The 15,045-nt window shown below is 43.2% G+C and overlaps 2 protein-coding genes across 2 annotated transcripts; both read right to left on the bottom strand.

The window, feature by feature from the left end:
• Positions 1 to 2,019: 2,019 nt before the first annotated feature.
• Positions 2,020 to 4,042, bottom strand: LOC139638354 (T-box transcription factor TBX1). Its single transcript, XM_071512471.1, has 5 exons — positions 3,828 to 4,042; positions 3,615 to 3,716; positions 2,831 to 3,002; positions 2,556 to 2,711; positions 2,020 to 2,091 (listed from the first exon to the last, which is right to left on the bottom strand). Exons 1-5 carry the CDS (start codon positions 4,040 to 4,042, stop codon positions 2,020 to 2,022), a joined length of 717 nt encoding a protein of 238 aa, XP_071368572.1.
• A 2,688-nt stretch (positions 4,043 to 6,730) lies between these two features.
• On the bottom strand, positions 6,731 to 7,883 carry apoa1a (apolipoprotein A-Ia). The gene is made up of 3 exons (XM_071512470.1): positions 7,832 to 7,883; positions 7,495 to 7,639; positions 6,731 to 7,337 (listed from the first exon to the last, which is right to left on the bottom strand). Exons 1-3 carry the CDS (start codon positions 7,872 to 7,874, stop codon positions 6,731 to 6,733), a joined length of 795 nt encoding a protein of 264 aa, XP_071368571.1. The 5' UTR covers positions 7,875 to 7,883.
• Between the last annotated feature and the right edge of the window lie 7,162 nt (positions 7,884 to 15,045).

Below are 15,045 nucleotides of genomic sequence, written 5' to 3' on the forward strand. Positions count from 1 at the left end.
CCTGATTGCTCTGCAGCTCACAGGGAGCTCATTTACTTACTTATTAATTTACATCATCTACATTTTAGGCATTTAGCTGAAGCTCGCGCCAAGAGCTACTTAGAATGAGTATACAAAATATAGTTTGCTCTTTCTAAACATAATAAGTTATTATATGCAAATATAAGAAAAGTCAGTGACAAAATGATTTTAATACTTTAGAATAAGACTTTTTATTATCTCAAACAACCAAAGTGATACACATCTGTTGCACATTTATAATATATGCTGAGAAATCACTGCAATATTCCCATACCATTCCTACAGGGACTTGAAGAGTGTCTGTGGTACTTTATGGTGAGTTTTTACTGGCCTTATTGTAAGTTATGGTATTATTTATCTCCTGTGGTATCGTTATAATATTCTTATGATATTCCTATAGTGAGTTTGGCCTTGATGTGACCTAGCTCTTTTTTGCAAGGGAGTCCTCAAATCTTATGTACATTCATTATGAAACACACCACCTCAAACACTCTGTAATGTTAAACTACATGATATAAAGGGAGCAAGCAAGCAGTAGAGCAAATGGAATATTTATTTCAAAGCGCAGCCAGTTCAGCTCTCTTTCCCTTTTCTCGTCTTATCCCAGGTTCATTCTTTCTGGAGATGAACCCGGACAGTCCCAGTAGGAGGGGAGAGGGAGGAAAGAAGAAGAAGAAGGTGGCAGCATACTGTCCCCATCTTTTCTCTCCATGCTGCATCCCAAGGAGTCTCTACAGTGGGGGAGCAGTCCACACGGCTCTGCCAGCAGGGGGGCTGGGTCCTCCTGTCCTGCAGACGCAGAAGAACGTGGTTAGAGAGGTATTGATCAGGATTCTCTGTCTCTCTCATATCTAAATCGCTGGTCCACTCTTGATTGATTTGAATCATCAGGTTCTGGTTTTGCACCTACCTACAGTATGTTCATAAGGGAAAAAGATACCTGCACACTGGATCAATGAGTAGGACTGATATGAAGACCCCTTGAGGTCAAAATGATGCTGAATAAAACACTAAGGGTGCATTAATCTTGTTTTCAGGTATCTTTTTTCCTATTTCATTGCCTCACCTCTTGTATCAAGCACCTAGTCAGAATTTTCAGATGTGCATCCACTTGCTGCAACATTATGGAGTCTAACACATGCAGAAGATTTTGCACATGCACATGGTGTGTGATGAATTGAAGAGTTCAATTCCAGAAGGAAATATCCTTTATTTATTGAAAATAAGATTAAACGTAATCCATGTGAGGAAATTGGGCCTTGCTGCAGCAAATGGTAAAATAATACATCAAAGAAAATAGAATATGAATAAGAATAGAGCAAATGGTGGATATTTTATGTCTTAGAATGACATATGGAGCCACTGACCCTATCATCATAATCCACTAGACATTATGACAGACACACATTAGACAAAGAGGAACTTACTGGCTAAAGTCTTTGATCCCCAGCCTCTCTGCTCTCTGGCTGCGGTGCTGTGAGGCTCAGCTCTGCCCTCTGGTGGGCACCACACTGTCAGGGGCCTGGCACTGCCTGCCCTACACACTCAAACACACACACATATTTAACACACAGACACGTAATTATCCACACCTCATATATGTATAGTCACACAGACATAGTAAAGAGACATACACACACGCACAGACCGCAAACTTTCAGACATCACCATCAGGACTTCCCATTCAGTTTTACCATACATGGGCAACATCCGCCCAAGTGTGAAATTCCATGGATGAAACTGTTTCCACTGAGCATTTCCACTGAGTTTACAAAGGTCAAAGTTAAGCTATCAGAGAGACAGCTGCCTTATCGCTGTTTACCAGCTGATAAGAGCGACAAAGATACACTGTGGTCTAGTCATGATTTCAGCTGGCCTATCCAGGGAAAGATCTACATTTATTGTATCAGACAAAGCTGTAATCCGGCCTGACTGTATTTTGTTGTTGTTCCCAAACTCATCTGCCTGAATGACTGATACTGAAGCCATATTCAATTCTCACCAGTCCTGAGGGTCTGTAGTCCTGAAGCCTTTAGCAAATGGGTTGCTGGCAATTTTCAGCTGGGTGATCTAGAAAGAGTAAAATAGGTTGGCTAAATGAAGGGTTTTGATTCTAAATCATATATATCCATTCACTACTGCACATTTGAAAATTACAGATAGTTCTCTTTTCTCTTGTCCCCCTCATCAGGGAGGTCAAAGGTCAGGAACAGCACTCCTGGAGCTTTTAGGGATTTAGGGAGGAGCGCAAAAACACTTTAGCAGGGCAGATGCCTCCCAACATGGGGGCTGGAACCCAGGTTAGTGTCTATAAGCACTAGGCCACCCTGCCACCCCCGAAATCTATTCATTTTTAATAAGCAAAGGCCTCAAGATAGTCAATAGTTTCATGAAAAAACACTGATGAGTTTTGCGTTGGTGTCAGAGACAGTGTATTTTGTGGGAGTAGGTGTTACATTATTCAAATATCTAATTTTGGAATGAAAACATCCAATAGAAAAGTTTGAGAAACCGATCAACGCTGGGTTTCCTACCCGGTGGTTCTGGTAGGCGGTGACGGCGATGAAGCGGGTCTCAGGGAAGGAGAAGGAGCAGAAGTTCCTGTGGGCGTGTAAATGGCTGTTGGGAGCCGGATCCACGTACACCACGTGGAAACGCGGCTGGTAGCGATGCATGGAGTTCAGGATCATCTGGTGGAGACGGAAGATACCAATCAACTTTTTGTCTGAGGTTCTTGTGAAAAACAGCAGCGGTCAAGTGTGGCAATGAAAAGCAGGTGAGAGTCACATTGCGAAAGAGATGGACTGACATGTCCGTTGTCGTCCAGCAGGTTGTTGGTGAGTTTGAGAGCATCGAAGGACACGGTCTGCTTCATCCACTGGGCTCCGCGGGCCGGCGAGTCCGGGTGGAAATGCATCCTGCCTGGGGCTGCGACGTCCGCGCGCCCTGCTACCAGCCAGGATGAGTTGTGGAACGCATATCTAACACACACACACACACACACACATACACACACACACACACACACATACACACATTTCATATGAAAAAACTGTAGGGATAGGACAATATGTTTATCTCACGATACAATTTGATACGCGATATGGGGTTCACGATTCGATACAACCACGATAAGATGTAATAAATAAAAGTTCGATGACAACAAAGTCTGTGCAGAGTTATGTCTATTTCTGAGCCATAAATCTTTCTAGCGATGGCATTGGCTCGCTAGAATGTAAACAACTATTTAAAAATGCCATTACAAAGTGCAAATAAAATAATTTGGATGGAGAGTTTGTGAAATTGTGATGGGCAAGCCGTCTCATTTATGGTTGCTACAGCAGAATAAAATGTAGCTAATATTGCAATTCAGTTTTTCTGCCCCGCAATACGTATTGTCACATTTTTGTACTGTGATATATTGAATTTCGATATATCGTCCCATCCTTAAAAAACGGACATATCTGAAAATAGCAGAGCAGATCAGAATTTAGCTGAAAGTGCATTTAAGTTGGCAAAAGTACCATCTACCACTCTACCATGCACTATGCACTACACACCTCGCTATATGTGTGTGTGTGTGTGTGTCAGACCTGTATCTCTTGTCGTCTACGGGGATGAAGTCCATCAGCAGGACGTATTCAGCAGCAGGATCCATCCCAGAGATTCGCACCTGGAACGTCGGAAACATCCTCCTGCATTACATAGAGATACAGAGCGCAATGTGGTGAGAGAGAGAAAGATGAAAGAAAAAAGAGAAACAAAGTAATGGAGATAGTGTTTCAGTGAAGTAACTGTCTGTATACCTCCCAGCTTTGGTAACAATCATCTCGGTACCCAGCTGATCAAACTGCTGCCATAGTGCACACATCTCTAGCTGAACTCTGACCCCGCTGACCTGGGGGGCTTTGGAGCACGTCAGTGACCCCCCCTCTGCACAGCAGGGCAGGGCCAGTTCACAACTCTGGGACAGCTGAGGACCTGAGGAGAGGAGAGGAGAGGAGAGGAGAGGAGGCGGCATATCAATATTATGGAGCAGCTTCCCTTCCTTGTCTCCTTCCCCTCACCTGCAATAATCTAAGAGCACAGGACAGGTGAAAGTACTATGATGAATGAATGACAGTTAGCAATCAGACTTTATTGGTCAGTCTTACAGTCAGCTGACTTTCAAACTAAAAAAAAATTACATTTACATTTTACATATTGACAATCTTATCCAGAGTGACACAATGAGTGCAACAGAGGAATAACCTTCAATTCCTATATCACCAAAATGTACAACTAACTTAAAATAATTTCATTATTGCCTTATGGCCTTATTGCTTTTCCAGTATTTCTGTTGCTGTAGAGCGATCATTTAAGAGCAAGTGCTGGGGAAAGCAATACAATAAGAGCAAAGGAGAGAGAAAGATAACTTTTTAAACAATATTGTAGCTTGGAGTAGTTTCCTTTCCCTGTCTTCTATCCTTATTTACTACCACCAGAATGCAGATTTTCCCTATCCAATTCAAAAGTCAGTGGCAACAGAGAAGTAAAATCAAAGTGACAAGATACTTACTGTCCATGCCTGTGTGGGCCTGTGTCTCCTGCACTGCTGACAGCCCACAAGATGAATAAGATGAATTAATTTTCTGTTTGGTCTCCTTTTCTGCTTTTTCTTTTCACTCAAGTCAACTTCAACTTCTGACCACAGCTAACAACTCCTGTCATCACTCCGAGACCAGCGGAGAACCAAAAACACACCGTGTCTATGCAGCATAGAAATCATGGTGAAAATCTTCTCATATTGTTCCCTCCAATCCAGTTCCAGCGTTGTGTATGGTTCAGGAGTAGCAGTAGTGTGTGTCCAGGAACCAGCAGGTTTTATACACCCTGAGACTCTCACTGGGGACCGCCATGCCCGCCTCATCCATTACAATACTCATAGAGCCATTGACATGCACTAATCACAATTGCGCACGAAAAACACGCACGCGCACACAAGAATTGTGGATACACACGCACACAAGTACACACACACACAAAAGCCCTGTATGGAACATTTAGAAATGCCTACTTGCAATGGGATCTGCTAGTATTATTTAGCCTAAAGCCTAAAGTGGGGCTTGCCTTGTCCAACCAGTAGGCCATTAATAACATCCTAATCAGCCCAGTGTTACTGGGTGTGGACAGATGTGGACGGCAACAAACTGCTTTTATTATTCATAGCCCATTTTTCCTGGATCACAGTTTCAACACCATCCTAATTGGAGAGTCAGTTATTCCCTAATTACTGACCGGACCTGGATGCTGTCAGGTTTTTGCAGGCTATCTGTGATGTCTCTTTGGATTGTGTGTGTGTCAAGGTCTCACCTCTCTGCATTTGAAGTATTGTATTAGGTGAAAACCTTACATCCTTACATTCAACTTTTAATAGTGCGTACTGTTCAAAGTAAGACACAAATGGGACATGATTTTGGTAACTTGAAGATTGTCTCTGTGTGTATACGTGAGTGTGTTTGTGTGTGTGTGTGTGTGCGTGTAGCCCCATGTGGCTCTATGATGGGGCGGTGTTGAGGGGTTCCAGCCTGAGGGATCCAAAGCAGAGAACAAGGCTTCTCCCTAATAAAACACAACTAGACTCCAGCTTGTCAATAGGCCGACTCTCTCCCCTGATCGACTCATTAATCACAGCTTACAGGACCACAGGCAAAAATATCTCATATGTTATTGGATGCTTCTGGATCTTTGAATAGAACAAATTGTATTAATATATTGTTTTTCCAATTGACATTGTGATCAATCATGCCCATACAAAAGGCTCTCTGCATGATATGACCTTAAAGGCGCACTTAGGTCAAAAACACTCCAGTATGGCTGAATGCATTCCTGGGAGCTGACATGAATGGTTTTGTTTTAGAACTGTATAACTAATTTTTGATAGTTAAAATTAGCCATATTGAAACATTGGTATAAATAAAGTGATAAAGTGCCCCACTGTTAGGGACCTTCAATATGTATCTGAATATGGCCTTGGTTCAAGATAAAGAAAACATTGTAATCATTGTCACTTGTCATTTAGTTGGTGTCAGTGACTGACGATATCAGTAGATGAATTCTGGTCTTATCATTTTGCCGACTGTTCTCCATATGTTAACATTGACTTTTCTTATTTTGACTTGCAGGACAAATGATGCTATTAAGGGGAATGTGGAAACGTCAAGATACAGTGTTGTGTTGTTCAAACTAATCCCAGCAAATGTCTAAATCTGTCAAGTTAAAAGTCAGAGAGTGAAGTAGTATGAAACAGTCAGATGTTTATTGAGCTGTATTCGCTGAAGCACGGTTTTCATCAGACAAGCAGCATTACACAGAGGTTCAGGCACTTGTGAATATTCACATACAATTTCTACACAAAACATAAGCAGTTGGTCATGGCACATGACTGGTAAAGCACATGTGAGTGTGTTGAGTATGTATGTGTCCGTGTATGTCTTGTGCTTGCACGTGCTTGAGCAGGCGCGCATGAAGTGAGGTGTGTGCATGGGAGAGAGAGCAAGAGTCCCGCCATCTTGTTGCAGAGAAAGTGCATCAGTTAGGCATTGGCTTCATATTTGGGAGGTGGTGTGTATGTGCGTGTGTGAAGAGAGGAGGAATGGAGAGAAGGGTGGAATGGAGGAAGGTAGAGACAGGAAGGTGAGGTTAGTTACAGGAAAAGGGTAGAGAGAGTTTAGTTCTTGTTGAGGGAAGCGCTGATGGTCTCGTAGAGGGCGGAGAACTTCTCCTTCAGGGTGGCGATGTGGGGGGCAACCTGGCCCTGGAGCTCCTCGGCGTTCAGGGTGCCAGCCTTCTCCTTCACCTCGGCGATGGCCTTGGTCAGTTGCTCCTTGTACTCCTCCACGTAGGGGGAAGCCATCTGCCTCAGGGCCTCCAGGCGCTCGGTCATCTTGGTGCGCACAGATTCCACGATGGGCATCAGGGCGGTCTTGGTCTCCTCCACGTTTTCGGCCACCTTGGTGCGCAGTTCTTCCACCATGGGCTCCAGCTTGGCCTTCAGGCTATCCATCTCAGCCTTGTGCCTGTTGGCGTACTCGCTGATGATGGGGTCCATCTTGGCACGGTATTCTGTGATGTGCCTCTCGACGACATCCTTCAGCGCTTGGCTCTTGGGCTCCAGGTCGGCGCGCAGGGCATCGATGTCGGCTGTGAGGGAGGTGCGGATGGCAGCGGTGGATTCCATGATCTGGCCGACGAAGGCGTCAGTGTAAGGGGCGGCGGCGGCCTGGGCGGTCTGGAGCTGAGTCTGCAGGTTGTCCAGGCTCGCTGACAGCTGGGCCCTGGGAGAGGGAGGAGGGGCGGGAACAAAATCAAAGTGATGAGAAAAGCCCATATACAAACAAAAGCGAATGACTGAATGAACTAGTAGCCAAGAGCAAATATCAGTTAATCAGAGGAGAATGAAAGGGGGAATGACTGATTGCCTGAGAGCCTTACTTGTACTCCTGGTACTCGGTGTCATCGAGGGTGTCCAGGGCTTTGGTGGCACCGTCCTTCACTTGGCTGAGGTAGAGACCCACGACAGACCTGACATGGTCCAGCTCGGAGGGGGCATCAGCCTGAATGGAGGCAGCCTGAGAGCCTGGAGAGGGAGGAGAGACGAGCAGGGAGAGAGAAAAGTGGTGAGGACGAGGAAACATAGAGCACCAGCCAGCATTCTATGTCAAGTGCTGATTTACTACTGTCTTGGCAAAACTGCAGATGGTTTCATGGATGTTCAGACTAAAACATTTCTCTCAGTAGCAAGGCAGGGAACAGAGGCTGCAGTACTCACCGACGGCCAGCAGGAGGGCAAGAGCGAGAGCCACGAACTTCATGATGGTGGTCTGAGGAGCAAACAGGAGGGAACGGTTGGTGAATATACATTCACAATGTTTCATTAAAAGGAGTTTCATGAGAACACGCTCAGACTACACCCAAAGGAATGAACAGAAACTGAGTTTGAAAAAAGAAGTAAAGCCCAGTAATCCAATAACTCCCCCCCCCCCCCCCCCCCAGCTAAAGCAATGTAAAGACCAGATAAGCAGGCACAAGAACTTTAACACACTCAGACCTACACAGTCATCCCTAGACTGCCCCCAATGAGTTCACTACCAGGCATCTGCCAGCCTATTAAAAGAAGCTGTAATCTGGGTAGATTAGGCCTGGCTATAAAGTTATGTAGACTGCTAAAGGAGATTGGCTCTGGGCTGCTACCTAATCCATAATCTGTACTTTAGGACACACATAGAATTAGCTGTTCAGCTCTCTGCACTCCAAGACAGTGTCTCCATCCAGAGGTGTTGGGATTTAAAAGTAGTTTTTACACTGTCCTGAAAGTTACTGCTGAAATATCATCACAGCCTGAGATACATTCTCTCTAAATTAGATTTAAAAGTTAAAACTTCAATTTTTCCCACTTTCCAAAGAAACCTACTTTTACCTCACAACTTCACCAAAACTGAAAAAAAAAAAAAAAGATTGCAGAAACCTCACTGGCAGTTCGATATGTTTCCCCAAATACAACTTTTTAAAACCAGAAAGAAAGTTCCACAAAGTTATTCTGCACTGACTCTCTATTGTATATTCAAGTCCCAGTCCCAGTCCCAGCTACAGCTACAGCAGTGGCTTGTCTTACCTGGTGGTGTTGGTCTTGAGACTGAACAACTGCAGGCAGAGCAGACTTTTTATAGTGGCTGGGCGAGGGGTGAGGCCTGATGGGAAGGAGGGGGGAAGGTGTGAGGGGCCGTGTGTCTCCGTGGAGGTGGACCTCACCCCCCAGCCAGCTCCCTCAGCAGGGGACTGGGTTGAGGGTTCAATGGTCAACTGCTGGGAGGAGAGCATTCGGTGAGTGTCAGCACACTGCGGAGGAGGACACACACACACACACTCTCTCTGACTCAGACATTGATTCACTGTGTACATAGATGCACATAAATACATAGAAGCCTTATGTGTGCACAGACATTCACGCAGCTTCCATTTTTTGTACATTTTTATTAAATCTCTCACAATTCTCTCTCATAGCAGCCATTTCATGAGGATAACATCGAGTCCCATTATGGGGGTGGGAAAGTGTGTGTGTGTGGGGGGGTTGTATGGGCATTTGTCTGCTGAATAAAGGCCTTTTCTCACCTGTCCTGTGGCCGAGCTGTCTCCCGCGGTCGTTGAAGACATGAAAGGAGAGACAGAAACAAAGGCAACATGGCGTGAAGACTGAGCCAGGAAGACATTCAAAGGGAGAGAAGTGAGAATATGACAGAGAGGGGAGAGGGTGACAAAAGTAGAGCGGGGGAATTGTAGGAGAAAGGACAGGAGTTGAGCTGAAAAGGGGGATGAAAGAGAAGACAGGCGGCTGTAGAAGAACTGGATAGCTGTAGGGTGCTTGTTAGGTAAAATGGTGTCTTTCTAACAGGACAAGAGCAATGAGTGTGTATAGGAAAATTGAAGCAAGGTGCAAAATTAAGAAGAGAAAGTTACAAGTTTGAAACTCTATCTCTCATGCTTTATGTCTGGAAACCAAGTGCATGTTGCAATATACTTTTCATTAAGCTCCTTTGTTGCTCATCCAGTCCGGTTGCTCAGTGATTAGATCAATGCCAGTGTTTGGGGTCCCATCCCTATCAGAGCCACCCATAGTAAAAATGTATGCACTTATGGTATTGTAGGGTGCTTTGGATAAAATGACATTATTAAGTAACTGCAGTTATATGAAAACCTAATAATAGTTTGTGTGTTTTTCACTTTTAGTTTACTTCCTAAATAAAATTTCCTAAATACATAATTTTCAATAAGAAAATAAATGTTTTGTCTGATTTTTAAGGCTCACATTTCAGAGCTACAGAAAAGGGTTTAGGTTCATCCCCAGTGATTCGAGTGTGTGGGACTTTAAGAGAACCACAGTGTTGACAGTTTGTGCCTCCAAAAGGTTGCCAACAAAAACAAACAAAAGCAAACAGAAGACAGAGACTAGAGTGGAGTTTGATGCAATCAACTATGTGAAATCACATTCAATCACTAGTCACTGAATTCTAGATAGCACATATGCATGCACACAGACATAAACACATACACACACACACACACACACACACACACACACAGTATCATTTAACAAATAATTTATCTGAAATCTAGAAAGAACAGTGTATCAAGACCGACCTGTGGGTGTGTGTGTGTTTTATCGTGATTAATAGGTCAAAGGGTGCTGTGTGCCATGCTGCCGTTTGTCTTGTCACCAGTGGACTTTGTCACCGTGGCTCCATGTCAGTTGAAGAATAGGAATGTCCTTACTGTAAAGAGAGGGGTTTGTAATTATGTATATACTATAAATACTATACTATTATAATTGCTGTCACACATGTAATCACAAACTATCAGAAGACTCATGTCCAGTCTTGTGAGATCTGACCAGCTAGTATGATATAATTCCTCTCCCTAATTCAGGTTTCTATACAAAGTGAAAGTGTGTGGTGAAATCAGTGAAATATAAAGTGTATATATGAAAAATACGTATTGCTCTGGTTCAATAAGTAAATGTCTTACTTAAGGCTGTAAAGGTGACATAATGTACACAATTACAGTGATCAATAAAGTACTTTAATTGCACATTCTAGTCATAACCTGACTGTAACCGGGCAATTTTTATGATTAAGTCTTTTCCCAACCTTTTGGGGAAACACATACAGTATATCAGACATATTTGTTTTATCAACCTATCTGCGTCAGTGTGCTGTAGAAATCATTCTCCACAAGCATCCCCACATACTGATAGGTGAACCAGGAGAGATGAGCAAGAAGTGCTGCCTTGTCTGATATATCAGACCCCAGCTATCTGCAGAGTGAAAGCTAGTCTAATAGCGCAATATAGGGTTAATCATTGTCGTCAATGGTCAGCGGCAATGTTAATCAATAGTAAGAGAGAGACTGGTCTGCGTTCCTTGCATAATCATGCTTTTGGTAGCATATACGATCAATGCACATCTGTCTGTATGTTAGTGCATACCTTATGCAACATATTGCAGGACACACTACACAGCAATTCCAACTTGAAATCTTGTACATACAGTACATGCATATGTATTCAAGACACTTTATATGGAAAAAAGACAATTATTCAAGACAAATCAAAAACAAATCCTCTTTAAATGAGTGACAATTAAAACATATAAAAGATGTTCAAGTGAGATGGCAAAATATTCTCCCACAGCAATGAAACATATAGGCCAGTTTTCATCCGTTACAGTCAGTATGTGGCTGCAACAATTCCTCTGTGCCTATTCAGAAGCCAAGTTGCATTTGACTCCCACTCTTTCTCGAATTCGCCTTTTTCCTTTCCCTTTTTTATTCATCATTTCACACTGTGTCTTCTGTCTTTTGTCAGCCCCAACTTCTCCCTTGTTAATTGTATTCTTTTATGAACCCCCCACCCCCCCTGTTGCTGAGGAGCCAAGCTGAGCTTTACGAAGCCTTGAAGACAGAGGGGTGACAGAACACTCACCTAGACGAGCCTCATCAACGCCTGCTGGGATATTGATATTATCAACTCTAACCATTTGGTTGTAAGACACAAGGCTTAAAAGATACAACAGGGCTTTGAAAAGCTAACAGTGGAAGCATTAAAGGTGAAATCCAGCCATTTGTTTATCTGAATTTCCAGCTGAGGAGTCAAACTGTGTCTAATTTAGCCAAGCAAGCTAGTATAGCCGAGGAGAAGATTTCTCTCTCCTTGACTTCAGGAAACATGTACAAATGTGCAAACTGGTGGATTCAACACTACACACACACACCAACAAGCAATGTGGGGCTACTACTGTACATAAGAGCGCAGCACATGGCCCATCTGAATGGCTCCAGCCTGTACTGTCTTTGTCTGTGAGATAAGAGTGTTCTACGTATCAGCTGGTCTGAACGTATAGCTGCTGACCAGGAGTAACACAGGGACAAACCTAGTCAGAAATGACTCTTATCTGGAACAGCAACCTTTGAGACTGCCCTCATTGCACCACGTTGATTCTGCATCCATGCTGAGCTGTCTATCTAGATTACTGCCGTCATAATTGTTATCAATGGGACCTCAGCATTCGTGACAGGCAAGACAGTTGCTAAGTTTGCTGGTTTCACAAGGCCCTAAAGGTAGCAATTAAACGTTTAATTGCTATAAGGGACATGTTGAAGTAGTGTAAACAACGCTATAGAAATATGAGATATAAGAAATTCTCAGCTGAGGACTGTCCTGGGCATGATCACAATAAAGTCCACATTGTCAGACTTGTAGCATCAAAATCCAACTGGATTGCAAGCATTAATCAGTTCTTAATCTAAGCCAATACTTTCCAAACAGACATGATAATCTGTTTCATTGAGGAATCTTGGCTATTTATCTCCCATACAAAGTATGTAGCATGGCCAACCGATATCCAGGCAAACACAAGTAATGCTATTGACTGAAGGCATTTCTTTTGGAGATGATCAACAACCAGTATTACAGCGACCATCAAATAGCCAGACAGATGTGGGGTAATTGCCTGGAGCTGATAAATATTTAATCAGTAAATCCACCATTTGATCAGGCCCTGGCTGAGGTTCAAAGGTCACGTCATTGCTGCAGCTGCCTCCATGATGGAGCACTGATCGCAACCAGCAGGGGAGGTTATCTCAGCTGTAAGCAACAGTGTGCAGCTCTCTCTCACACTCACACACACACGCACACACACACACACACACACACACACACACACACACCACTTCAGATTGATAAACCCAAGTCTACTTAACTGTGATTTTGCAATGTCACATCTGTTGAGGTCGCTTCTGCCTTAATACAGATATTTGGACCGAATCCCTGGTCGTAGAGTGTTACTGTAGGTTGTGTCGCCCTGTGGGTGTTACAGCTTGACAGTAAAGCGAGAAAAGAGGGTCCACCCTGAACTCAGATAACCTAAATGGCAATGTGTGGATGAGCAAAATGAGGGTGAGAAGTCACTGAGAAATACTGTTTAAAAAATCAAGACAATCTGCACGCACACTCAAGCACGCTCTCACATGTACTGACAAACACTCACATAATCAGGGAATAATGAGGACACACCGGGGGCAACTTCTATGCCAACCAACATGCTGTGAGTTGCCGTTCTGTCCACTGATAGGGAATATTATCTTTCAGGTTTATGAGTCTCTCTAGTTATTTCTTGTTCTGAAAGGCTGCACCAGAGATAATGTAGTTTACTGAGTGCACCGTTCAATGAAAATGTTTTGAAACCCCAAAAGTGGCTGCCACCAAATGGAGCTGCCACCAAATGAAGTCAAAATGTCAGACCACAACTTAGTGCAGTGCTGACACTTGATAAGGTGTTTCAGGAATCGAATGTGGTGCACACCAACAAATGCTATGAAACACCAAATTGGGTGTTTTGAATTATGTCAGAGATTTAAGGACTTGATCAAAAATCGTTCTCCCCCTGAAGTGTCATACACTGTATAGTGTTACTCTTTATTACAAGTCACAATACATGTATATCTGTCAAGAAGGCCCTGCTGGAAAAGGCAACTTCATAATTCTGAGTTTTAAACAATGACCTGACAAGGGATTGAACCCACAACCTGCAAACAATCTTTGTTGTAATGTTTATATAACTTGGTAAAAAAAAAAAGAATTTTGTAAGCTTCTATACCATTTCATAGATTTTGACTGGTGTGATTTTAGTCAACTCACTTATAATTAGGTTTACATTCAATTCTCTTGCAAACCCCAGCTTGGCTGCGTTGCTATTCTTGATTCCAAAAGAAAAAAAAATCAGGTTGTTTCAAGCCACCCTCTTCTAACAGTGTGGGTTCACGCTTCAGAGGCAGAGTTGTTCAGCACACCAGAGATGATGAGGATAATAAAAAAAAATCATGTTAGTAAGCTGTTTTTTTTCTGCAATGGATTCACAAATTGAAACATACAGTATATGGTACATGCTGGAGGTGCTCAGGTTGAGTTAGGACTATGTGTAATATGTGTTTGGTGCGTAGGTGTTGAATTGATCATCTCAGTTCCAAGGCCTGTTTGTAGTCCTAAAGCTACCATTGCCCAAGATGTCGGGGTCATTCACCCTGGTACTAGAACCAAACCACCCACACCATATCCAAAACAAATAGAGACGGGGGCAAGACATTTTTACGTGAATCCAAGCACGCTTACCAAGGATTTTGGATCACCTAATAAGAAAAAGCAGTATGTCTATGAAACAAGGGTGTGCTGCTTTTTCTCTCTGGTCCAGCGTGTTGGGCCAACGGGTTCAAAATTCAAAATCATTTACTTCAGTGCGCCACTACAGTGTCTATTTGTCAGAGAAGTAGACTAAAGGGCTCTCATCATTTGGAACCAGTCATGCTGCGAGGTGCCAAAGCAACTCAGCCCCTGCCAAATGCAGGCTTGACTGCAGTCAGTGTAGCAGTCCTCCCCTCTCCTGCCCTCTTGTGATTAGAACCAGACATTGTTTTAAAAGAGATCAGGACAGAAAGCAACATAACATTATTTAATCAAAGCATAAATACACTGGGTTAAATTCAAAAATATCTTTTGGAAAGTGGTGACCAGGTAAATTGTTTTTCTCCTGTCCTCTAAGCTCTAGCCAACGGTTGACAATGGAATGCGTCTGCGCTAGCAACAGAGGTGCCGACTGTATTTGTCTCCCACTTAAATCACACCTTGCATGGCTTGGCTGCATTACAAAATGACTACCAGACAAAGGAATCACTTAGCCACATAGTGTTAATGTAGCCTCCAGCTGTGAATAAGAGACTTGGAGACAAAAAGGACCATTTGCCACACCACAGGGCTCATTACATTCAAATTCCCCCTGCAGCACAGCACTTCATTACGTCTCACTTTCTTCCCTTTGCAATGTATTGGCACCTTTTCAACATGCAGTCTGTGAACCCATGCCTGCTAAACACACACATTCTGCTTAAGTTAAAATACATTTCAGGGAACAATTTTATTCACAAATTCTTTAACATCAC

Source organism: Centroberyx affinis, unplaced genomic scaffold, assembly GCF_046629955.1.
Source record: "Centroberyx affinis isolate AG114_WGS23_722 - 3 ecotype Tasmania unplaced genomic scaffold, CSIRO-AGI_Caff_v1 ptg006301l_1, whole genome shotgun sequence".
Taxonomy (NCBI): Eukaryota; Metazoa; Chordata; class Actinopteri; order Beryciformes; family Berycidae; genus Centroberyx; species Centroberyx affinis.